This window comes from Thunnus thynnus, chromosome 24, assembly GCF_963924715.1.
Source record: "Thunnus thynnus chromosome 24, fThuThy2.1, whole genome shotgun sequence".
Taxonomy (NCBI): Eukaryota; Metazoa; Chordata; class Actinopteri; order Scombriformes; family Scombridae; genus Thunnus; species Thunnus thynnus.
The window spans coordinates 19,172,831-19,198,105 of NC_089540.1; the positions used below are offsets into that span (position 1 = coordinate 19,172,831).

A 25,275-nucleotide genomic window follows, 5' to 3' on the forward strand; every position below is an offset into this window, starting at 1 on the left:
CCGTTCAAGACGGAGCAGAGGTCAGAGGTCACAGAGCTCACAGCTCGACCACCTGAGAGAGAATCAAAGCTTCAGGAAAGATGTTTTATACCTGAATGTTTTATTATTGTCTTCATTTATAATCAGTGTTTTCTACTTCCTGTAAACACATTTAGAATCAGCATTATTGCATAAATAAAGTCTTTATTCTCACTTTAATCTCACTTTGTGCTGTTTTCTAGAGCTGAAACTAACAAATATTTCCATAATCAATTAATATACGTATTATTTTTTCAGTTAAGCAGATTAATTGTTCAGGAGACGCCTTAAAATGTCATAAAAATATTCTGTTTACAATGATATAAAAGGAAAAACGGTCAAATAAATGTAGTGGAGTAAAAGTTTAAAGTAGCATCAAATACCTCATATAAATACCTTCAGTGCAGAACTTCAGTAAAAAGTTTCTTTTCCTCCGCTGATGTTTTAGTGCGAGAACATTTAAGAAGGTTTGAAAAGTTTATGTTGCAAACGTACTTTAACCTCTTCATCGTGCTCATTGGCCCCTCCACCTCGTGTATCGAGCCACGCCCCCCCTCCTCTGACTCCTCGTCATCGATGCTGTTTTTGACGCCTGTCTCTCTCTCTGTGTCCTTCTTCTTCTTCTTCTGTTTCCTCTCGTTCATGTCGTCTCCTTCCCGCCGCTCTGTTTTGTCTTCTGTCGTCCGTTTCCCCCCCCCCTCCTCCTCTCTTCTCTCTTCTCTCTCTCCTCTTCCTGCCGTCGGTGGACGCAGCCAAACGTAAAGCGTGGAAACTTAATCGTGTTGGTAGTCTGCGCAGCATTTACAGCAACAGTCTGGATAACTCGGAAGGTAAACTGCCACCGCTGCTGGGACGGAGGGACGAACATCTCCCAATAAGCTGTGATTTCTGTAAAAAAACATCTTCATATATTTAGGTTAAAACTGGGCGACATCTGGTGTGAAAGAGTTTTCAGACGTCTAAACCACATATGATGGTTGTTTAAACCACATTTATCAAGATAGCAACAGTATATTTTAAAGGCTATATAAAAATATTTAGATTTTTCTTGTGAATTAATGTTTAATTTGAGCTCTTCAGGATGAATCACATGGTCACAACTTGTTCAAATATACAGTTTAATGAAATAAACCTTCAAACTGCCCCTTAAAAACTTTATTATCTGATGTTTTTATGACTCTTTCAGCTGTTTTTATTGATTATTTGTTGGTTGTAAGTCTCTGGCCTCAATTGTGACTTTTAAAAAAATGAGACAACCTGATTAAATAAAGATTAAATAAAAAATAACCAGATACAAGGAGTAACAAGCAGAGATACTTTAGTTTTAAGGAGTCAAAAGTCAAAAACAGGTTGGGAACGACTGATAGAAACAGCATTTCGATGCCTATATTTCAAACTGTAGTGAGGATCTGCTTCACCATGAAAAGTAAACATGTAATTCCTGTTAAAACAACAGTTCTTTACAACTTAAACACACTTTTCCACTAAATTGTGCCCAGTTTTAACTTGCGAATCAACAAAATCACTGCTTATTTTGATGCTCTGTGTGTGTTTGGAGAGACAAACGCCCACCTCCCCTGACCTGTCCGTCACGGCTTCTTTCCCACCTTGCATCCTTCTGCCCCGCCCGCCTCACCTGTGAGGATGCAACCAAACAAACACCCCCCCGCCCCCCCTCCTCCCTCAGCAGCAGATGTTAAACGTGAGTGTTGGATGTTGTTCAGCTCCCAGATTCTTCTTAAATTACACACTGATCTGTTTAAACACCTCAGATGTTCTTAAACCGGTTAAATCATCTCCGGTCAGTCATGAATCCGCTTCTTCATACGTGTTCAGTAAAACTAGAAGGACATATTTCTTTTTTTCAGAGAGACTTGAGAACAATCGGCTGCAACATTTTCCAGGTTATTAATGTTGTAAAAGGCAGCGAATAATATGGGGAGTAATGACCTGTGTCGCAAAGCAATACTGTGTGCGGTGACATTTAAGGCTTTTAATTTGTGTTTCCCGAGGCCCCCTTTTGTCTCCCTCACGCCTCCCCTCTCATTGCACCCACCGTCCTGCCTGTCACACACACACACACACACACAGACACACACACAGATGATAGGCTTGTATGCATGTCCTGCCACCCCTCCCTCCCTCCCTCCCTCCCTCCCCCCCTCCCCTGCGTCTTGTAAATGCTGTATATTCGGTTTGTTCTGTTTCTGCTGCTAAAGGTTGCTGGTGTCAGAGTTCACAAATTGCCTCGGCGCCACCTCTCTCCGTGTGAATGTCGCCCACAGTAGCCGAGAGCGGTGGCAGTAATTACCAACACGGCGTGGCGGGTGACTCGCCGTCTTGAGTGTGTTTGTACTCTCATACATACGTTTTAGTCGCGTATACAAAGACAGAGGAGAGGATATCAGACGCTCAGTGACTCATTGGGAGGAAAATATCTTAAAGCAGCAAGAAACTCAAAGCTGACGTTACCTTTAACAACTCTAGCCGAGAAAGAGCCGAGAGTCCTTAAAGTCTTATTTTCTTATAAAAAAGTGAAAAAATCTGAAATATTTGTTTCAGATGCAAATAAATTTCTGCCTCATTTCTAGAAAATTCGAGAAATAATTTTACTTCTCGTCCATTTTGGCTTAAAAGTTGAGATTGTTTCGTTAGACTGCATTTAATACGCCCGATGAAGACTGTGTGATATGGTTGATAGCTCCGGAAACAAGCCAGTGAGTGGACCAAGAATCACTTTTCAAGCTCAACATGTTGCAGCTTTCAAACAAAAACTGCAGAAAACGTTGAGCTTTATCAACACATGTTGAGTTTGTTTAGTTCATAATCATACGTACATCACGTCGTCATCAGCATAGAAATATTTGTTGAAGTTAATTTTACACCAACTGTTGTTGAAAATATTTAAGTTGTATTTTACCGCCATAATCTTTTTGTCCTTGGGATCAAAAATAGTAACAGATGCTGATTATTAATCATCTAATCTATCTATAGATATCTATCTATCTATCTATGAAACTTCAGAAGATATTTTTAAATATCCTTGAGCTCAAAAACCTCAAAATATTCTGTTTACTTTCATGTCAGACAAAGAAAAACAGCAAATCTTCAAATTCAAGAATCTGTAATCAGCAAATGTTTGACACTTGTTCTTGAAAAATTACTTAAATGATTAATAAATGAGTTGCTGATTAATTTTCAGTTAAGCAGATAATGTTTTCAGCTCATAATGTTTAATATTCATCACATTAATCAACATCGAGCCAAAAGATCATAATTGCTGTCTTGCATTACTGCTTTAAAACTGTGTTAATTGGTTTTCTGGCCTCTTTGGAGGCAGCAGAACGAGCTGTAAACACAACATCGGACATATTATTATCTTATAAAGTTGCTAACATGTTAGCAAGCAGCTGCCTACTTCCACATCCAGCACTGTCCAATATTAGCTCACTTTTAGCTCCGGTTTGGTCTCCACCGACTCCTGAGAACAATATTTGGCTCTTTAGCTGCTCGATGTTCCACTTTCTTCACCAGCGAGTCTCTAACTTTGAGATTTATACATAAAACAGACATAAAATGTGCTGCAAAACCAAAACTAGGAGCTAAAAGAGGCTAAAAAGCTCTGTAGAGATGTGTTGTTGTCACTTGTGGAGGTTTGCAGAGGAAACCTGGGTGGCGGGATTGTTTCTGCCCCCCTCGTTTTATTCATTAACCGACGTGGTGCGTCGGGTCAGCGTGCAGCATTTAAATCCAGGAACAGCATTTAATTTATGCCACACAGAGGCAGGGTCTTTCTGGATTGTTGGTTTCTGTAATTGTCAAGCAGCAAACCCCTCCTCCTCCTCCTCCTCCTCCTCCTCATGAAAACAGAGAATCATGGGAATTTAATTATGATGGGACTCTGGCTCGTGACCTTAAGGGGCTCGACCGGCGCTTGATGGGCGTGCCGTCGTTTTAGAGAGAAGAAACACCTGGTTACAGTCTGGAAATGATTGTTCTCATTTCCAGTATTCATAGATCTGTATCAAAGTACGTTTGTGGATGTGAGAAGTCAAGACTTACTAGATAACTCATGAAATCTGGAAACATAAACAAGCAGGCGCTTCTTTCATACTTTGATCTGGAGACGATCATCGGAGGTCGATAATGTTTTGGGCATCTGTGACGAACTGTGAGATTTTGACAACATCAGAAGTGCAAAGTTTAGTCTTATTGTGAACACGTCATGTTGAGTTTTACGTTGAAATTTAGTAAATTTGTTCAGAATTGCCACCAAGAGTTAGTGGTAGAAATCAGGACAGTTTTAGTTCTTCTTAAGCTTGATGCAGCTGATGTTGTGTTAAGTAGCTGTTTTTCTCTCCTACTTGGACGTTAAATGAATAACTGGTGTCTCAGGTCTAAAATTAGACTGAAACTTTCTTTATAAAGCAACAATAAAACCAGAAGAACCAGTAGAAAATATCTAGAGTCTTTCTAGGTTGTGTTTTTAACATTTGGCTGTATGAGTGACAGGTAAGATCTCATCTCTTACAACTGATTTTGTTTCTGTTTTAGTCTTTTGACAAAATGTTGTCAGTTTTATTCACATTTTACACATTAGGTTTGTGTGTTTTTCTCATCTGTTGCTTCAGACTGTTAGCAAGCAGCTAACAGTTAGCAAGCAGCTAACAGTCTGGATAACATGAACACTGTAATATTTCTTACTAAACAAACTCAATCCTGCACTCGTTCCTACGTAAAACCTATAAAAAAGAAACTAAAATCAACATGAACACACTTACAACAAGTAATATTCACGTAATAGCTGTAATGTTACGTTTATATAAATGTTTTCATGGTTTTTCCTGCCGGTTTTGTTGCAGCTTGTTCTCAAATTTTTGTGAGATTGTTGAATTTAGTTCATAAATCTGTAACAGTAACATTTCTCTCAAAGTTAAAATGTTACAAAGATGCAAAATTGTTCATATTTAAAGGCCACTTTTAGTAGATTTTTAACAGTTTTGGTTAGTTCTTCATCGTGTTTTCACCGTGGAGAAAAAAGGTTGTTCAGTAGTTTTTGTTTCCATCATGAAAAAAGCTCATCAGCAAATATTTTTCATAGTTTTAAGTCTGAACTGCCAATTTAAACTAAAACTCTGCTTTAACCTTCAGCCACTAACCAGCCCTTGTAAACAGTAGTTTTAATTAACATCAACTAATCAGACTCAGACCATCAGCAGCCCGAAGCACCGAAGAGATGAAAATGATCTTCAGAAAAGGAAACTTTGGTCAGCAAAGGTGTTTTCAATCTCTTTATCCTGGAAGTGGAAGGGTTTCTCAGCCTCTCGCTGCGGTTTGGCCTCGGGGCTCTTCCTTCCATCCTTACCTTCCGTCCTTCCTCTCCTCTCGGACGAGCCCATTGATTATCCCGAGCCGAGCCGGAGGGGAACTTCAGCTCCGGTGCTCTGACACGCTCCCAATTAGCCAAATGACTGGAGTTGAGGAAGAGCAAATGGTCGTTCCCTCGCGGGCCGGCCGTGACCGCTCTCCGACTGATTAAACCTCTCATCTTTTTTTTTGCTGCTTCACTCCCGGCGCACGTCATGAAAACCGCTGCTTCCAGAATCGCTTCCACGAGAAGTGTCATGAATGATTACCGACCCTCCGTAGCGAGATCTCGTCTGCCAACGCCGCCGCTTCTGTTGTTTACGTGCGCAGCTGATAAAAGAAGCAGAACATTTCTTAGAGACCTCTTCGGATGCTTTTTCTTTGAGGGTCACACCAGCAGAATCTGAGGAATCCTGCCGTGCTGGAGGCCGATCTTTGATTAAGTGATTACCCCCGTGTGTGTGTGTGTGTGTGTGTGTGTGTGTCCCTTCCTCCTCTCTGGGGCTAATTGTAAACAGAAGCTGCTTGTTGTCTGATCTGGTGCGGTGGTGGTGGTGGTGGTGGTGATGATACCGACTCACAGCCGTGCCCCCGCTTCACCTCCACTTCCCATCCTTCTCTGCGCTCGGTAACGGTTTCCAAATGTGCCCAAACTTCCCTCAGACGTCTCAGAACGAGCTGCTGAAGGTCTTTAAAGGGACAGTTCACCATAAAATACAGAAACATTAGAGCATTTCACTTGTTTTATTATTTCATTGGTTCAGTAAATACTATTAAACCTTTAAGAAGGAGGTTGTTATATTTGGATAGAAAGCTTTTAAGATCAATATTTTGTCACTTTGGTTATAACTGATTACAGCTGCACAGTTTCAAAACTCCAATAACGATAAATTAGCTAAAACACAAACCATGATTAAACTGGGTTCAGCCTCTTGGTCTGAAAATATTTCCATAAAGGTGAATGTAATGGTGTTTTTGAGTGAACTGCATCATTTGAACGTCTCAATATGCAGAAACGCACATCTTTAGACCTTCTACAACTTCTTTAAATGAGTCCAGGACCTTGAATCTCTTCTGCAGACACACACACACACACACACACACACACACACACACACATCCTAATTGAGTCCTGATTGTCCCATTAACCTCTGAGGGGGTTCTGGGTAACAGATCCACATGTCCCCCCTGCAGCAGGCCCTGATTGTAATGACTGACCTCTCCCACTGACATGTCAGCGAAGTAGAGGGCAGGACGGTTCGGGGGGGGACAAAGGGCCCCGTAATTTGGGTGACATCCTGGCTTCAGGGGGACGGAGCTGGACGGGGTCGTGAAGGTCTCCTGCAGCTGGTTCAGGAGGAACAGGTGTCCTTCGATTAGAGACTTTATATCAATGAAAAGACCTCACATGGACGGAGCTGCTGGTTCGCTTTGACAAAATACAAACATGTCTTTATATTTTCAAAGCTTCTTTATATTTACTCTGTTTATCAGTGATTTACAAAACAACATTACTCTCATCCAGAGACCAGTAACCTGCAAAAAATGTGTAAAATATAACATTTCTATAAATTAACAGGTTAAAAAAAAGAACAAAATGTGAGCAGGCAGCAGGCGAAATTATTCACAATCAATTCACATCCAGTCAAGTCACCGATGGAACAGCGATGTAAGCTAACAGCTAACGAAACGGACGACCTCCACACAAAAACAGAGACCGAGTCAGACGTATTTAAGAACTTAGAGACTGAATAACTCTGTCTGTGGCTTTGCTGCTCGTACAAAGTGTCAAAAAAACATATTTAGGGGTTTTTCCAGTGTTTTTGCAGAACTCTGCTGTCATCTTTTCTCAACATAAAACACTTTATTTTCTCTTGGAACCAAAGTTTAACCAAAGTTTAAAAGAGGAATGAAAATACAAAACGTTACAACTTTACAACCAACTTTTTAAAGTATTCTGTAATCCAGCAAATTCTACAAAAACAGACAATAGTATACGTGAATATTTTCCATCTTTTACTACTTTTAGGTTCATATTTTTCTTATAATAATAATTCAATTCTGCAAGTCAATTCCTCATTTCACCCAATTTATAAATCCAAAATTCCTGTAAATCTCTTCTTCTCAATTCTGAAATATTCTGTATATTTCAGCAACAGTTCATAAGTCTACAAGTCGTATTAGAAGCTGTCAGAAAACACATAAATCTCATCATCAACCTTCCTTTTCCACACTGGAAAACATGTTTGGAGAAGCTACTCAAAGATGAGATTCATGCTTTATCAAAACCATGTTTCAGCTTCACCAGAGTGAAGACTTCGAGGATGAAGAGTAACTGGTTTGCTTCTGTGAACACGTGTCCTGCTGCTCCTCTAACTCTGGACACCAGCGTGAACCAAACGGTGGAGGTGAAGTCGTCGGACGTCTCCGGATGTTGTTTCTGTTCTAAATCTTTCTTTTCTTTCTGTTTTTCCCTCCGACAGAACAAGAGGAGAACTTTGAGTTCACCATCGTGTCGCTGACGGGGCAGACGTGGCATTTCGAGGCCACTTCGTATGAGGAGCGTGACGCCTGGGTGCAGGTGATCGAGAGTCAGATCCTGGCCAGCCTGCAGTCCTGCGAGAGCAGCAAGAACAAGGTGAATCTGCTTTCTTTCAATCCCAGATCTGAACCGGGGCCGTTTGTTCACAGACAAGAGACGTCTGCGAGTTTGAGTATTTCTAAAATATATAAACAAATCACATGTAAATGATCAGGAATGAATATATTAGAGGAACAGAGCAGGTTGGACGCTTTAAAGATGGAAACAGATGATCTGCTGTGGCGACACCTAAGAAGATATTAACAAATCACATTATCACACACACACACACACACTGTTACCTGCTTACACACACAAACACACTTTCACTCACATAATTACAAAATAGCAATTACAGCAGCTCAGACTCGGCCTCAGCGTTGCCATTTTCCACCTGCAGCAGGCAGCTCGGCTCTCAGTCGAGGCCGCTGTGTTTACGCCTCAGGCTCTCAGCCTTTTATTGCCCCCCCTCATACCACCAAAAACACCAGACAACCCCCCCCCCCCCCCCCACCCCCGTCTTCTCTCCATTTGTTTGCTGTGTTATTCCTTCGTTCCCTGACATCAGTGAGTTCAGCCTGAAACAGCAACACACATCTGTTCAGTGTCTGTCGTCACCTGTGTGATGTGAGAGACGCCGACCGTGTTTGTGTTTGTGTTTTGTGTTTGGAAGGAAATTATTTGACAGTTTCCAAAAAAAAAAAAAAAATCAGAGTATAAACAATCTGAGGAGGAAGATTTCCAGAATCAGGAGTGTAACTGATGTTTGGAGCCCAGTAGAGAAGGTTTTGTCTCCAGATTTATCAAACAAATGAGGTTTTTTTAACTTGTTACTTTCAAAGCAACATCTGGGGGCAAAGTTGGAAACATTTAACTTCACGTTCTATCAGATTATCAACATCCAACGAGATGTTTAAAGGCCCCATGATATGAAAAATACATTTTCCCAGTTTTAATCTTGTGTTAATTGTTAATTTATTTGCCAAATATGTGTCCAAAAAAATCAGTATCAGAGTAAATTCTTCCATCAAAGATTTTCTCTTCCTGTAAAACGGTTTCAAATGTTTGATGACTCAGAAGTTTACAAAAGTTCAACCAATCAAATGAGACTTTAGGCGAGTAGCAGCTACAGCATCATGTTAAACCCACTTCACTGTTAGTGGGTCGTATAAGGAGAGAAACAGGAAGTGATGAGTGTTTGGATATCAGTGGTTCTATTTTCTAGAACAGTGTTGCTGAGGTCCTGATCTGACAACAGCTACTTATCTCTAAGACCCGCCCACTTTTTTAGCTGCCCAATCAAATGCTGAGGATTTGATTTAAATCCGTCTCGTTACTGTAAATCAAATATTCAGTTTCACAGTGAAACACGTCTCAGGAGTTTAATATAAAGACGTCTTTACTTAGTTGAACATGTTATCTGTTGGATGTTTTACGTCTCTAATCTATAAATAAACCACATTATAAAGCTTCCTGCTGTCAGTTAGAGCTGAAACAAGCTGATATTGATCATTTGATCAACATTTCTAATAACCAGTTGATAGTTATGTGTCTAATGTGAAGATTTGCTGCTTTTCTCTCCGTGTTTTGTGTCATTTTAAACAGAATATCTTTGGATTTTTGGAATAATTTATCCACTACTGAGTAGAGCTGCACCTAACGATTGTTTACATTATCGATTATAGAATTAGAGATTAGATTATATAGAACAGTTTAGTCTTTCTCAGAGCCTGTTGTGATGTTTTGTCTCATGACAAAGAAAAGCAGCACATGAAAGAATATTTGAGCTTTTTGCTTGAAAAATGACGATTATTCAAATATCAAAATAGTTACTGATCGATTGAAAAGATTTAGTCAAAGTATTTTTTCTTTTTTTCTTTCAGTCTCGTCTGACGAGCCAGACGGAGGCGATGGCTCTGCAGTCCATCAGAAGTATCCGAGGAAACAGCCGCTGTGCCGACTGTGAGACACAGAGTGAGTACGAGTGATGAACTCCTCTTAAAATCTGACCTTTACAGAGTTTAAGTCAGCCTGAAGATTCAATATGTGATGTGATAATAAAGTTATATTTGGGGGATTAAAGGAGGAGAAAGACGGAGACAGAATCTCTGGACAAAAACCCAGAGCTAAGGTTCACTTACTGGCTGTTTCCAGAGCTTTCAACCACATCTGGTGGTCTTCCTGAGTGGTTCAGAAGCTCCGTCTTTGCCTGTTGGAGTGAAATAACAAACATGTTTGCTCTGCTTCTGCAGAAAAATACATTTACATTTCTTCTTTTATAAGTTTTACTGTTTGTTAGTTTTGTTGTTTTCATTGTTTTTCATTGTGTGATCATGTTTTTGACATTTCGATTGATTTCTTGGGATTTTTTTATGTTTTCAGACGTATTTTCTGCTTTTTTTTTAGCTTCTATAATTGTTTGTTTTAACTGCAGGATTCATAGTATTTACTGACAGTGTTGATGTTTTTATTTACAAGCAGAAAACATCCTGTTAAATAACTTAAAAACATGATTAAATGGAGTCGAAACAGTCAATTAGACAACTCATTTACCCAGAATGCTTTGTTAGTCCTACAAAAGATTTCTATTTAAAACATGTTGAAATGAAGCTGAAATCTTCCAGAACAAGAACAAACTGGCACCAAATCATCTCTTCTAAAGGAGGAAAATATCTTCTATAACTTTGACTTTACATATGAAGTATAAACGTGTTTGTTTGTCACCGTCAGACCCGGACTGGGCGAGTCTGAACCTCGGGGCTCTGATCTGCATCGAGTGTTCGGGCATCCACAGGAACCTGGGCACCCACCTGTCCAGAGTTCGCTCCCTGGACCTGGACGAGTGGCCGCTGGAGCTCATCAAGGTGATGTCGGCCATCGGCAACGAGCTGGCCAACAGCGTGTGGGAGGCCAACGCTCAGGGACACCTCAAACCCGGACCGGACGCTAGCAGGTAGGAAAAACGCCGCCTCGACTTCTCCCAGAAGTTTTACCGCAAGTTTCAGCTCGTTGTTTATCTGTCCGGCTGCAACTTTACTGTTCTGGTTCACTCTCAGCGTCTCATAGCGTCGATTTCAGAGAAAAAGCTGTAAAAAGCAGCTGTACACTACCTGCTAACAGTTAGCTGTAGACTAGCTGGTGAACATAGTGGAGCGTTTAGCAGCTGAAGAGCCAGATATTTCCCTCAGGAGTTGGTGGAGAGTAAAAACAGAGCTAGAAGTGAGTGAATATTGGACAGAAACACGACTCCACATGAATGATAATGTTGCTCCGTAGCTGCTGGATGTGGAAATCGTTTGCTAACATGTTAGCCACAACTACTTTATAAGCTGATAATATGTCAAAAAATTGGACTAAACACATAATTAAAAGCATCTTTGACCAGATTGAAGCTATAAAGGATCAAGACTAGAACCCTGAGGAACCCCACAAGACATTATTGATGTTATACATGTTGCTGGATGTGGAAATAAACAACTGTTTGCTAACAAGTTCAACACATTTAAAAGACATCAGTAGATGCTAATATCTAATTGTTTGCAACAGATGTATTGAAAGTTGCTTTATAGTTTAGTAGAATCACCGTCAGCTGACGTGATCAGAGCCTCCGACTGGATCTGGTTTGTTTTCTAATCTTGTGGTTTTGTCTTGATGAAAAACCATTTGTCAAAATCTGGTTTCAAGACCTTTATTCTTCCAGTTTGTTCGTTTGTGTTAAATATTCTTAAATTAATGTCTTTACTCAAACTGCTGCACAGCAAATCTGGCTCCAAAAGTTAGAAAAACTGAGTTAATTGATGCTTATTTTGTATATGTGGGTCTTGCTACGAACAGTAGATCCCAGTACTGAGGAGGTTTTTATTTCTGTGGACAGTTTGACAAACTGGGAGGACAGTTTAGAGGTGGATCTTTAACTGGACCCCAGTACAGTGTGAAGAAAAGCTGCTAAGTTGTTGATGATCAGCAACTGTTTTTATAATCGCTGAAGTCATCTTTGTAGCAAAGATGTCAAATATTCTCTGGTTTAAAGCTCTCAGATGCTTTTCTTGGTCTTCCATTAGTGTAAACTGAATATTTTTGGGTTTTGAACTGTTTGTTGGACAAAATAAGACACTTGAGGATGTTTTTTAATCACCATTTTCTGATGTTTTATTGACTAAATGATTAATCGTGAAAATAACTTTTAAAGGCGGCGTGTGGGTTCTTCATGTTTGATGCACTTCCTGTCTGTGCAGACAGGGGGCAGCGTGTCCCAGCAGGGTTCATACTGGATGTGTTGTTTATCGACAGAAACGCCTGTGTGTGTGTGTGTGTGTGTGTGTGTGTGTGTGTGTGTGTGTGTGTGTGTGTGTTAGTGTGTGTGTGTGTGTGTGTGTGTGTTGCCTTGTAGACTACAGGGGATAGTAACAAATCGTTGAACTTTAGCGTGACGTCGGTGTTGATCAGTGTGTTCCTGCGTGTGTGTGTGTGTTCCTGCGTGTGTGTGTGTGTGTGTGTGTGTGTGTGAGTGTGTGTATGTGTGTGTGTGTGTGTGTGTGTGTGTGTGTGTGTGTGTGTGTGTAATTATCGGCCGTTGCAGCTCTGGGAAGCCAGCAGCCATCATAACAAATTAGAGCTGACTGCCATCCGCATAAAGATCGACTTCCCCGTCCTCCCCCTCTGCCTCACCCCCCCCAACGCTCATTAGTCAACAGAAGCACCTTATAATTACTCCCCACATGACCCCCAACACACACACACACACACACACACACACACACATCAGCTCACAAATACAGACAAACATTGAAACCCTACAAGCACCCAAACACAATTAATACATGTAAACAAAGACACGTTACTGTTGATACTAAATATGCAAACCAGTGAGAGAAGAAGTGAAAAAGTGAGAAATAAATCAGTGTGAACAGGATGTTTTTGTTAGTTTTTCCTTCATGTATAGAATTATTGCATCATCCAGGCAGCCATGTGTTTAATTCAGTCATTTTGCATGGACTGTACATGATCTGGGAGATTTTTTATGGGAAATAAAACACAAAATGTGCCCAAATATAAGATTATAAGACAGCTGTTTTTATAAAAAGTCTGTTAGAGCTCCTCGCCGTCTGTGACAGTGATGCGTTTCTGCAGTAAAGACGTCGTTTCCACCTGCAGGTTAAACTGAGAACAAACACTTTTAATGCTGACTGACTCTAACAGACTGGAAACTAACTCATTAACACTGAAAACTACCCATAATGCAGCAGTAAGGTGGCTGTTTACTCCTTCAGATGGTGGAAGTGCTCGTTAAGCTCCTCCCCCTTTGCCGGCGTTCACACCCACCTCACGCTGTGATTGGTCGTCTTTTTCATTTATGACACAAACAGTTTCTGTCAGTTTTTCTGTGAACAGCAGCAGTATGAACATATGTGTCGTTATATCTCTGAGCTTTATTCTCCATTCAAACAGCTGATCTGATGTCGTGAACATGTTATTGTCTCGTCCTCAAATATAAGACAACCTCACATTTCAAACTGAATTTCCACAGTTAAATATCATCTAAATCCATCCAGCACAGAAATCCACACATGACTGTAGAGAGGAGCCTTGTTCTTCTATTTTAAATTATTGGTAACTGGTTAAATACATGAAACTGGAGACCACAGTTATTTTATTTAAAGGAGTGGTAGATTATTAACAAACACAGTTAATAAAGTGGCATTTGCATGAACATCTGCATCGTCAGAGCTTTGAGTCTGTATGTGTGAGCGGCTCGTTAGTAACGTCAGAAAATGTTTTGATCGAACCAAACGAACATTTCAAATCAAATCAAAATAACTTTATTATTCATCTTTGTTGTCCAAAAGGAGAAAACAGATATCACATCATACGCCACAAAAACAATATGTAGTTCATATAAATACACTATATTAGATGCAACTTTGTAAAAAAAGGAAGTAATAAATTACTAAAAATGATTTGAAATAAGTCACATTAATTAAAGTAAAGTGCAGGTATATGGGACAATATTGACACGTCCATTAATTACCAGTTTAACTGATGTATCACAAGTATAGTGACGTCACTCTGGTTGAAAGCAAGTTGTGATGTCACGTTTTTTGGGAAAGAAAACAAAGTTTATAGCAGAGCTGCAACTAACAATGTTTCAGTGAATCAATTAATTGTTAAACAGTGAAAAATGTTGATCAATCACGATATCCTAGAGCGCAATGAGACAACGTCAAATGTCATTTTGTCCGAAAATATTCAATTAACTATAATTTAAGACCAAGAAAAGCAGCAAATTCTCACATGTAAGAACCTGGAAACATCACATCATTTGAGTTTTTGCTTAAAAAGTGATTATTTAATTATCAAGAGTAGCTGCTGATTAATTTTCAGTTAATCAACTAATCGATGCAGCTGTAAAAAGATGTAATTTATAAGTTATAAGGAGCGTCTTTTCTACTGATGCTGATGCTGAACATTAACATCAGATTCTAAACGCAGCAGCTTAAAACTCTTCGTCTTTTAAACATCAACACACAACAGAAATGTGAGTCTTTGTAAGTACAACAGTAACACACACAGGCAAAGTGTTACTGCAGTAAAACAGGAAAAGAAACACACACACACACACACTGAGAGAGAGCGTGTTGGAGTATTGACGTGCCATTAGCCCTCCTCCGTCAGAGCGCTAATGCTTTTATTGTTGCTCATGTTCCTATTTATTTCTGAATGTGAAGCATGTTTCCCCCCTGAAGAGATTAGAGGAGGAGGTCAATATTATCTCAATTAACCTGCGACGCTCCGCTGCAGCTCCATCTCTTCTCCTCCTCTGTCTGCGCTGTCGATAGTATTTATCAGTCCATCCCTTAAGTGACTGCGCTGTTTGTCGTTTCCCCGCCATAAATCCCTCCTTTCTTTCTTTCTCTCCTCGTCTGCTTCCTCCATCGTTTCTCTCCCGCTGAGTCCAGCTTTCCTTTTCTCTCTTTCTGTCTTTACTTCTCTCCTTCTCCACCTTTATCCAGCTACGTTTAAATCAGCTGTTTTCATGCACATTTTGAATTTTAAAAAAAGGCAGAAATATTGTAGATTTGTAAGAAGAAAAGATGCAATAAAAGGTTTTTCTTCTGGGATGCACCTTGATGTTCTGTTACCTGCTTCGACAAAATATGAATTTAGTTAAATCTTTGTGTTTCTGTTGCTTTTTGCAAACCAATCAATCAATCAATCAGATGACTGAATTTGATTTTAAAAATAACAAATGTAAACAGTAAAACAATTTCAGACTAATATACATGAGAAATAAAAAAGCTGAAACTGTAATTGAACCAATAAAACAGATAAAAAGATATAAAAGACAATTATAAATAGAATAGATAAGATGGAATAAAACATTTTAAAACATGAACACAGTAAAATCAATAAATGGTCGTCAAAATCCAGACTGAAGAGGTGAAAATAAAGTTTATGTATAAAGATAAACCAAAGAAGAAATGTTGTCTGGTGGAGTTTTGTTGTTTCTTCTGAAATTTCGTCATCAAAAATGAGCGTTTTCGGGGCGACGGCGAGTTTTTCCACTGAGCTCGTCCTCGTTTTATTTAGTGAACGATCATCAGTGACAACAAAAGCTGTCAGATAAAAGTGAATGACAGGAACAGGAAGTCTTATTTTCACTCATATACAACAAAGATTTAGTGTCATGAAGGTAAAATAAACCTAAAACGTTCTTTTTCTTTTGTTATTTGCATGAAAAGTAAAATATCCTCTTCTAGAGTTTGGAGTTTTCACTGCAGTTGTGTGAAAATAAAACAAAAGACAACAGGAAGTTTGTGTATAATTTCATCTCAGACTTAATTTAGTTCATTAAATTGTGAGAAATATCTGCTGCTCCGTTAATGATGTCATCTTCTCACAATGTCTTCAATATAATTTGCTTAAAATAAGCGCAACAGCTGAACATAACTTCTTGTTCTTTCCCTCCTCCGTCTCTGTCGTTCATCTAAACCACATCTATTCATCCGTCACACACACACACACACACACACACACACACACACACAGTGAGAGGAAGGCGTGGAGGTTTTATGACAGCTTTATGGAGTGCCAGATACGGTCTATGAAATGATATGTAGAAGCTGTGTCACTGAGGTTACATTCACTCCAACACTCACCGCTCCTCTGAAATTACAACCTGCGAGACGTCAACAAACACCAAAACATATGATTCTTAAATATGTTTAAATACACGATAACCAACAGACAAGTTTCACTAAAAGCAAAAATCATTTCCAGTAACTGAGATGGATGATCATCTGTCAATCAAACCATGTTGTTTTGGTTTATATTCTATTATTAGCATTTTAAAAACAATCAACATTTAATCAACCAACATCAAACTATGTCGACAAACTGAGCTGAACATTTTAAATAAAGATTTCTTAAATAAACAAACAACAAACATGAACATGAAAAACCAGACTGACTCTAAGTTTTCATCCAAATGTAGCGCAAATTTCAAACGAGTTTCCAAAAATTTGGCAGAAGAAAATTCTTTTTAACGCAAAAAAATATATATTCACGTTGTTGTTCCCTCTTCTTCTGCGACTGAAAAGATAGCAGCACTCACAGTTTATCTTGACAGCTGCAGTATGGATGGAAAATGCTGATATTCTGGGAATAAGGTTAAAACGTTTGAATGGAAACCTGGTGAACAGAAGAGGACCCAGAATAGAGCCTTGTGGTACACCTCTGTTAAAATCATAATAAGTAGAAACCTTTACGTCACTGTCAGTGAGGCAGGAAAGATCTGGAAAAGATTTTGTTTTCTTCAAATAAATTATATCACTGTTGTGTTAGTAAATCAGAAATAGAGAGAATATTCAATTAGTCTCTATTAGAAGATGTTCAGTAAAAATTAAAGAACATCGCACTCAACCGAAAAACAGAAACAAACAATCTAATCTTTTTATTTAGTTTTCTTTGTCAAACTTGAGCACAGGCATAAAAAAGGTCTAAGAAACAATAAATGAATTTGATCAGGAAATAATTAAGGTAAATGTGGCAGGTTGAACTAAAATCAGTATTTATACAATCATACAAGATTAACTGCGGAGCTTCAGTCCCTGAATATCTCAATTTTTGTTTGTTAAATTGCCAGAAAAGCATCATCAAGTGGTTTCATTTCTTCTCAATCACACCTCGAATTTAGTTTTGTGGATTAGATAATAATCCATCTTTAAATAATCAATAATAAGCTCTTATTTGCTCTGAGACTCCAAACCGTAAATCTCCAAAATGAAACAACTCCTCCTCGTTCAAGTGACAGAAAACAGCGTCGACAGAAACCTGCGTAAAAAAGCTGAAGAGGAAGAAGAATCGGCTGAGGTTGAGGTGTGGGAAAAGGCCGGCGGAGGCTTTGTCCAGGCAGCAGGAGGGATGGGAGGGGGAGGCAGAGAGAGAGGGAGGGAGGGAGGGAGGTGGAGGGGAGGGGGAGGCTGATGGATGGAAAAATGCCCTCCCCTCGTGGTCTCTCAAGTGAGTAATAGAGGCCGAAATTTCATTTTGCAAGTGGCTGATTTAATGATCCAAAGGGTAATTAATGGCCTGATTATCTTAATGTTAAATATGGCCAGCAGCAATTACGCTGACCTCCTGTCTGTCAAGGTCTGGCCCCCCACTCTCGCCTCCCAATTAGGTCCTGTTTGGAGGTTGGAGAGAGAGAGAGAGAGAGGGAGGAAGAGAAGGAGGAAGGAAAACTGGGACAAAAAGAGAGGAATGGGATATATGGAGGGAAGGGAAACAGACGAGGAAGTTGTGAGGAAAGCAGCAGGAAGAGGAGTTTGGATGCGAGGGGAAGGAAAAGAAACGATGGCGAGACCTGGAGGAGGACGGACGGATGGAGCGAGGGAGGGAGGTGCATTAGTATGGCTGTCAGTATTAAACACCTCCATTTTTTTCTCTCCTCCCCTCCCCCGACGACTTCCCGGTCGGACCGGAGGGAGGAATTATGTTCGGAGAGATCGCACCTCTCCTCCATGGCGACGCCCCCGTCCAATGAGATATGTGACAGGGCCGAGCCCCGCCGTCTCCCAACTGTTGTCATCATCTCTTTATCTTCCCCTTTTCCTCCCGTTTCAATCCCCCGTTCATCCCGGTCTCCTCCGTACGTCTGCCCACAGCGACGGCCGGTCCAGGTCTCATTAGCATCAGCGAGTCTCAGGGAGGATACTGTCACTGCTAATCGTTTGAGAGCTCGCTGCTGCAAACACAACGGCTTGCCATGCCTGTTCAGCACTACAATGCTTCATTGTGAGGAGAGATACTTGTTGACATGCATCCCTCGCAGTGGTGCAGACGGGGGACAGCCAGAGCAGGGACTAAGCTGTGAAGCTGGGAGGGAGCTTACAGTGTGGATGAACACCAACAGTGCCAGCTCTGCTGCGCCGGAGGGATCCTCTAACAAGTATTTTCTCTCTCTGGTGCAAACCACAAAAAGACTCAGCCGTCCTCTAAACGTTCCCATTAACCTCTGGCTGCCTGCGGTCAGCCGTCATCACCTCAGCTGGCATGGTCGCCCGGTGTCCGCGCCCCAGCTGATGCCACCGCTGAAGGGACTGCTAAGTTTGGGAACGCTGCCCATCGTGGAGCACCCACAGGGGCTCGCTGGCTCGGCCGGGCGCCGCCGCAGCACCCTCCGTCCTCGGTTCTTTGGCGCCGCGGCTCATTGTTTTAATTATCTGTCGAGTGGCGCATCATCACCAGCACCCAAGGCCTGCTCAGGCTGTGTTTGACGCAGCGTGTTAGCAGGCCTGAGCGGACAGCAAGTGACAGCGCTGCTAATCCGGCCTCCTGGCCTCCACACTAGGGAGGTGGTTGGCGGCCATGTGCCTCCGTCCCCTGAGCCTCCTGTGTCCTCGTACCCCCCCCCCCTCACCCACCCACCCACCCCCGCCATGCCCTCATGCCAAGCTCTGACCTTTGGCAGTCTGTCGTAGAGGGTCAGTCTCTTTAGCCAGCTCTCCAGTGCTCCCAGTCACAAGTTCAGTCAAAAACAACTGTGAGAGAACTGGTGTCAGTGTCATAGTTTTGTTTCCAGCCAGTGATGCTACTGGCAGATCAAATAACAAATACCTAGAAAACAAGTCTCTGTAGTTGTGGAGTTTATAGCCAGTTAAATATTTAAGACACATCATCATCTTCCATGTCAACTGGAAATGTTACTGGTGAGATTTATTTTATCATTCGCCTCTAATTTATTAAGATAAAATAACAACCAGAAAACTGAATAATTAACTTAAACAAAAACATAAATAAATCAGATTTTCAAGCTGCAACATTTTGATCCTAAAATAAAAATATTCATTATTGTTGCATCAAAGTCACAAATCTGCAGAGAGCTGTGAGAAGAGGAAGGCGTGTGTTGGAGGTGATGACCTTACCGGGAGTCTTCATGTCGGGGTCAGCGTGCGGCGTGAACAATAGGAGGAGGAGGAGGAGGAGGAGGAGGAGGAGGAGGAGGAGGTAGAGACGTGTCGGCACTGGAGCGCCACACCTTAATTAGACAGCAGAGAAATGAGCAGGAACGACGGCGGCTAAAGGATGAGCGTGCACGACGGCGACGTATCGCCGCGCCGCCGCCACCGCCGCTGCACTTAACAGCGGGCCCCACATGACGAATGCACGGCCAGTAATAATTCAGCAGCAGGTCTGTCGGCGCTGGGAGCCAGGAGAGGGGAAAGAATAAGGGCCCTTTATGGGAACAGATTAGTCTTGTTCCCCCCTAAGAAAAGGCCAGCGCTAACAGATTTAAAATTAGACCAGGGGCTTTTAATCTGGGCCGGGGTGCAGGTGCGGCGGACGCCCCGACACGGCAGCAGGATTGGGCTCAGGGGACCAGATGGGGCGACCGGGAGAAGGAGGCGGGTGGGGGGGCCCCCCAGGGTCAGAGGCAATGGTGGGGGAAGGAGGGGGGGCAGCCCTGCCTCGTACCCCATAAAACCCCGAGCTCATATCAGTCACACACACACACACACACACACACACCTCCTGAGTCCAACATCATAACACAGATTGGACTGGTGTGATGGGAGACGGACACACGTCGCATCAGAGGATCAGGATCAGGATCAGGATCAGGATCAGGATCAGGGAGGGAACGTCGTTAGGAGCAGATAGTGATGCAGGAGGGTTGAAAGTCTGTTTAAAACCTTCGAATATTTCATATATTTTACAAAAAAGTCATTGCTACATATTTATATTTTATTTTAATAACATTTCTAACACACCAAGTTCATTGAGTTTTGTCTCATTTTGAGGCTTCAGTGAGTCTCTGATATTTCAGTTAGATTATGTCACTGTGGTTCATGTTCAGTTAATTAGAATTAAAAACTCTTCTTGCATGAACACAAACCTTTAAGGATATTTTTAAACCCAAGATTATGACAACAGTAAATCAGTCAGATGATTATTTTCATCATCAATGAATCTACTAATTATTTTCTCTATTAATTGATTATTTGTTTGTCTATAAAATGTCAGAATCATACTTTAAAAAACACAGTTTCATCTCAACCTGACGTCTTCAAACGTCTTGTTTTGTTCCTGAACCTAAAAGATGTTTAGTTTATTGTCACATAAGAGAAAGAAAAGCAGCAAATCTTCACATCAGAGAAGCTGAAAGTAAAGAATGTTTTCACTTAATACAGTAAAATGACTTTTAAGGATCAATTATCAAAATAGTTTCTCATTAATCTGTTTATTCTGTCGGTTGACTTGTTTTAAGGCCACATTCATTCATTATTGGAACCTTTCTCTGCAGTCACTGACAGCTGTGATGTCTCCACTTAGCAAAGAGAAAAGTTCAGCAGCTTAAAACCTGAAACACAACGAGACCGTCAGTCATTTACTGCAGATAAACTCTGAACCAGATAATGAAACAATGTTTGTATAAATAACTGAATTTCAATGAGATCAGCCTCGTAGTGCATGTTTATGTGTCCCCGAGATTATGTACATACATGTACCCGAGTGTGTGTGCGTGTGTGTGTGTGTGTGTGTGTGTGTGTGTGTGTGTGTGTGTGTGTGCGTGTGCAGTCTGAGTCGAGCTCTTGTTTCATCTGCGTCGGTTAACTAGCTGATCCCGCCTGCCATCATCTTCTCCGCCATTATCTGCAGCCCCCGCTGATCCGAGCCGGCCCCCCTGGCCTGCATTTTAAACAGCACACACACACACACACACACACACACACACACACACACACACACACACACACAAACACACACACAGAGAAGCCTCCTGACAGGCAGGGCCACTGCAAACGTTGAAAAATAATTGGCCCCTACATTCTAATTCATCTGTAAAAGGGAGGCCTTGATTAAATTAGTCCTAATAGACATTATTTTGTACATGACTGCCTCGCCGCGGCCCGTAACCGCGTCCCCCGACTCGTCTAACAAGCCCTCCAATTTACTATTGACATTAAGCCGGCTGACACGAGCCAATCACCGGGCCATTCATCGTTTGTCATCGCGGCGAGGTTATGCTAATGCGGGCTAAAAGCACAAACTAAATGCACATTCTTTATGCCTGAGTCATCAGATTAACCTCCCCCCCCCCCCCTCCCCTTATTTTAATAATGAAGAAATAAATAACGCTCTCTACATGCGTGACTCCGTCCGTCCTCTCCCGCTCGCCGGCCTCGCTCTGCTCCTGCCCGCCGTTAGCCAGCGGGGGCCGGCTCCTGGAGCAGAAATGAATCTGAACGCCGACGGTAAGAGAGTCCCCCCCCTCCTCCCTCCTCCCCTCACCCCCCCACCCTTTGGCTAATTGGCTCAGTCGGCAAATTGCTCATACAATAAAGGAAAAAGGGAGAAAGGGGGTGGAAAAACTGGACGACAGAACAGAGTCGTCCTCGTGTTTGTGGGTAATGTGTTTGGATTGAATGGGTTCACGGCGAGCGGCGGCCGGCTGTTAAACATGTGAAACCTTCAGCCGCAGCAGAGAACGCTTCATTTAAAGGAAACATCGTCTTCCTCTTTTATTCGGGAACTCTGTTAATTCACCGAGAGTGTTTACAGCTTTGAAAGGAGCCGAGAAGGAAACGATTCGTCCTCCACTCGACTGTCGGGGAAACATTTAGCTCCTTCATTCATCCAGTGAATGAAGTTCATGCTGCTGTTCTTCACTTCATCCTTCATTCTGTTACTTCTTCACTGCTTTTCTTTCATTATTTAGACTCTTGTTTGTCAGAAAAAGGTCAGTTTGACTTGTTTTATCTTGTTCAGGTTCCAGAGTTATAAAACAGAAACATGTCAGTCATCAGTGATACGTTTTCTATTGATCAACTGATCGTTTTATCAACTTAACAGTCGTTTACATAAAAGTATCTAAAAAATGAAGCAAGTGATGCCAGTTTCAATAATCCAAAGTGTGAGACCTTCATACCAAACATCTTTAATAAAAACACCTTTAACCAGCAGCTGATTCTATATAAAGATGTAATATGTGTATTAATAGATTCTCATCTTTTCAGTTATTGTGGTCAAAAACATCATCATCATAAAAATAATCACACAGCAGCGTTTCCAGCAGGAGTTTCCTCATTTTCATGCATTAATACCTGCAGCACATCTGCAGCTCTTCATCCTCCTCATCCTCACTTCACGTATGGAAGCGTTGGTCAGATTAAACCCTGTTCCTGCGTTACCGCCCCCCCCCCCCCCCCCCCCCCCCACTACCACCCCCCCACTACCCCCCCCTCTGCAGCCAGGCAGGTCCACTCATCTGCATCCAGCTAATCTGGAAGGAAATGTCAATGAGGCCGAAGCTGCCGGGGTCACATCCACCGCCACCGCCACTGCCGTCACTGTCTCCTCATCCTCCTCATCCTCCTCATCCTCAGGAACCAAGAGGCCTGGATTTAGTTCCTGCACGGGGCCAAAAGAGTCCCAGTTCCCAGGAAGTAGTTTGTGATGGTTGAGGGACTGTTGAGGAAGAGTCTGAACGTTAAAACTGTGAACGAGGTTCCAGTCGTATCAATATGAAGACGAGACTTCCTGCCATGTTTAATGTCATTAAAGACAAACTTCTGATGTTGAAGATAAAGAGTCAACAAGACAAATAAAACCTTATTTACCGGTTATGTTCTAAAACAGAAATAAAGAAGAAGAAGAATTTTATTTGTACTTTTCAAGCTAGAAGTGGAGGAAGAGTTTCCTAGTGCAGTTAAACATAAATAACTAAACACACACAGTGACTCTACTGTTGTTGTTTTTAATCCGTTATCAGACTAATTTGCATAATCTTTATGATTCTTTACTGAATTTTAGTTCCTAGTTTAGTTTTCCATCCAGCAGGAGCGTCTGAAACAAACAGAATCAGCTTTTCTTGCATCACTTTCACGTTTCGTCAGCTGTCATCTCGCCGCACATCGAAAGGTCAAACAAGGTCAAAACAGCAGCTGATGGAAGTCAAAGCTCAGAGACGAGAGTGAAGAATCTTTCCTCCATCGGAGGGAAACAAAGACTGACGTCAGCACACGGAGCAGATCAGCTGATAAACCTTTAAACTGCATGAAGCTTTCAGCAGCAGAACAACAGTCATTGATATGAAAGTCTGTCTGACTTTTCTTTGTGGGTTTTTGTGGTTTTCTGGTCCCCGTGCTGACGGTGACATCAGGACGTGAAGCCCCTCTGACCTCCCAGAGTCTCCATCAGACATGTCGACAGTTAATTATCTGAATGTGACCTCAGATTTCTGCTTCTCTAATTGATCATAAAGATTTTATATTTCTCCACATCCCTCTCCACTATCCTCTCCTCTCTCTTTCCTTACATTTCACTCCTCCACCTCTCTCCCCTCCTCCTCCTCCTCCTCCTCCTCCTCCTCCTCCTCCTCCTCCTCCTCTGTAGCGTCGCTGAAGCATTGCGTTTCAGACCAGAGATCTTTCCACCTTTTCTCCAACTCTTCCTCTCTTTCTCATTTGCATCATCTCTCTCTCTCTCTCTAACTGTTAACCCCTCCATCTCCGTCGTCTAGTAACCCCCCCTCCTCCTCCTCCTCCTCCTCCTCCTCACCCAGACCTTTCTCACCCCACCACCCTCCCTTTAATTATCTGTGCCTATCCGAGGGCAGCTAATGACCAGCCAGGAAAGGCTAATTGATTTCATCCTCTTCTTTCCTTTTGTCTTCCCCCCTTTTTTTTTTTTTTTTCTGCTGTGAGATTTCCAAAAAATCCAACGGATGCAGTTTTTCTGGATGAAACAGAATCAGTGTTTTAAATATTTCCTCTCTGCTCACCTTGTTAGATGCTGGTTACACGTGACGCCGTGTGTGTGTGTGTGTGTGTGTGTGTGTGTGTGTGTGACGGTGATTCATCCTAAATGCACATTAGCTCGGGCAGTTAGCTGATGCTCTTATCCACGCTCTATCTATCTATCTATTAATCTATTAATTAGAGGGCTAATTAGGCCAGAAGAGAAGCCACTGACACCATGTCACTCGTAACCCCGTTTCCTACCGCTCATTACCTCTCTCACACACACACACACACACACACACACACACACACACACACACACACGCACACACACACACACACACATCCAGACTGTAATTAATGATCGGCTTTAACACCAGCACGTTGGCTCATACATCTCATCTCTCGCGGCTGTTCGCTGAGCTGAGCGAGAATCTGCTTTTTGTCTGGTTTAACTTATATATATTTATAATGTTTGTGCTTATTGTCGTCGTCACGTTCAAACACGTCGACACAACCGTTTCACACTTTTTAAAAACTGTCAATTTCTCGACTTCCGGCTGATGAAATGTCACCAAACGTTAGATAGAAGCTGTTTCTATACGTCTGTATGTAGTTGTCAGATTAAAGGTCGTTAATAATTAATGATCATTTCAGAGTTGAATGCAGAAATCTATATTATTATAACAGTGAGTCTGATTCTATTAGATTATATTCTGTCATAAACATCCTACACATAACGTACGATGACAAAAAATAAACATTTCATCTTAATAAGCGTCTCAGATTTATTTTTTATGACTTGAAATAATATATTTAATGTGATTTACATCTGAAAATAAGAGAATAAAGCTGCATAAATATCAAGAAAATGAGACTTGATTGTAGGAAACAGTAGAAACTTGTTTATTAATGGAGAAAATCAGATTGTTTACAGTGTTTCTATTATATCATGAGCAATGACATATGATGAATTTAAACAGTTTATATCTCACTTTTTTAATTTAAAGTGCAGCTCTCGCTGAACAGAAGCCTCTGATGTCATTCCAGGATCATACACATCATCAG

The 25,275-nt window shown here is 41.5% G+C and overlaps 1 protein-coding gene across 3 annotated transcripts in view; it reads left to right on the top strand.

Moving 5' to 3' along the window:
* The window catches only part of agap1 (ArfGAP with GTPase domain, ankyrin repeat and PH domain 1), a 181,765-nt gene that overhangs the window by 142,824 nt on the left and 13,666 nt on the right, over window positions 1-25,275 (top strand). For 2 of the 3 annotated variants that reach the window (XM_067583662.1, XM_067583661.1), the window contains 3 exons: window positions 7,869-8,023; window positions 9,850-9,940; window positions 10,697-10,919. In XM_067583662.1, coding sequence (XP_067439763.1) covers window positions 7,869-8,023; window positions 9,850-9,940; window positions 10,697-10,919 — 469 coding nt within the window. Of the gene's footprint in view, window positions 1-770; window positions 849-7,868; window positions 8,024-9,849; window positions 9,941-10,696; window positions 10,920-25,275 lie in introns of all 3 variants that reach the window. The other variant, XM_067583663.1, reaches the window with a different exon arrangement.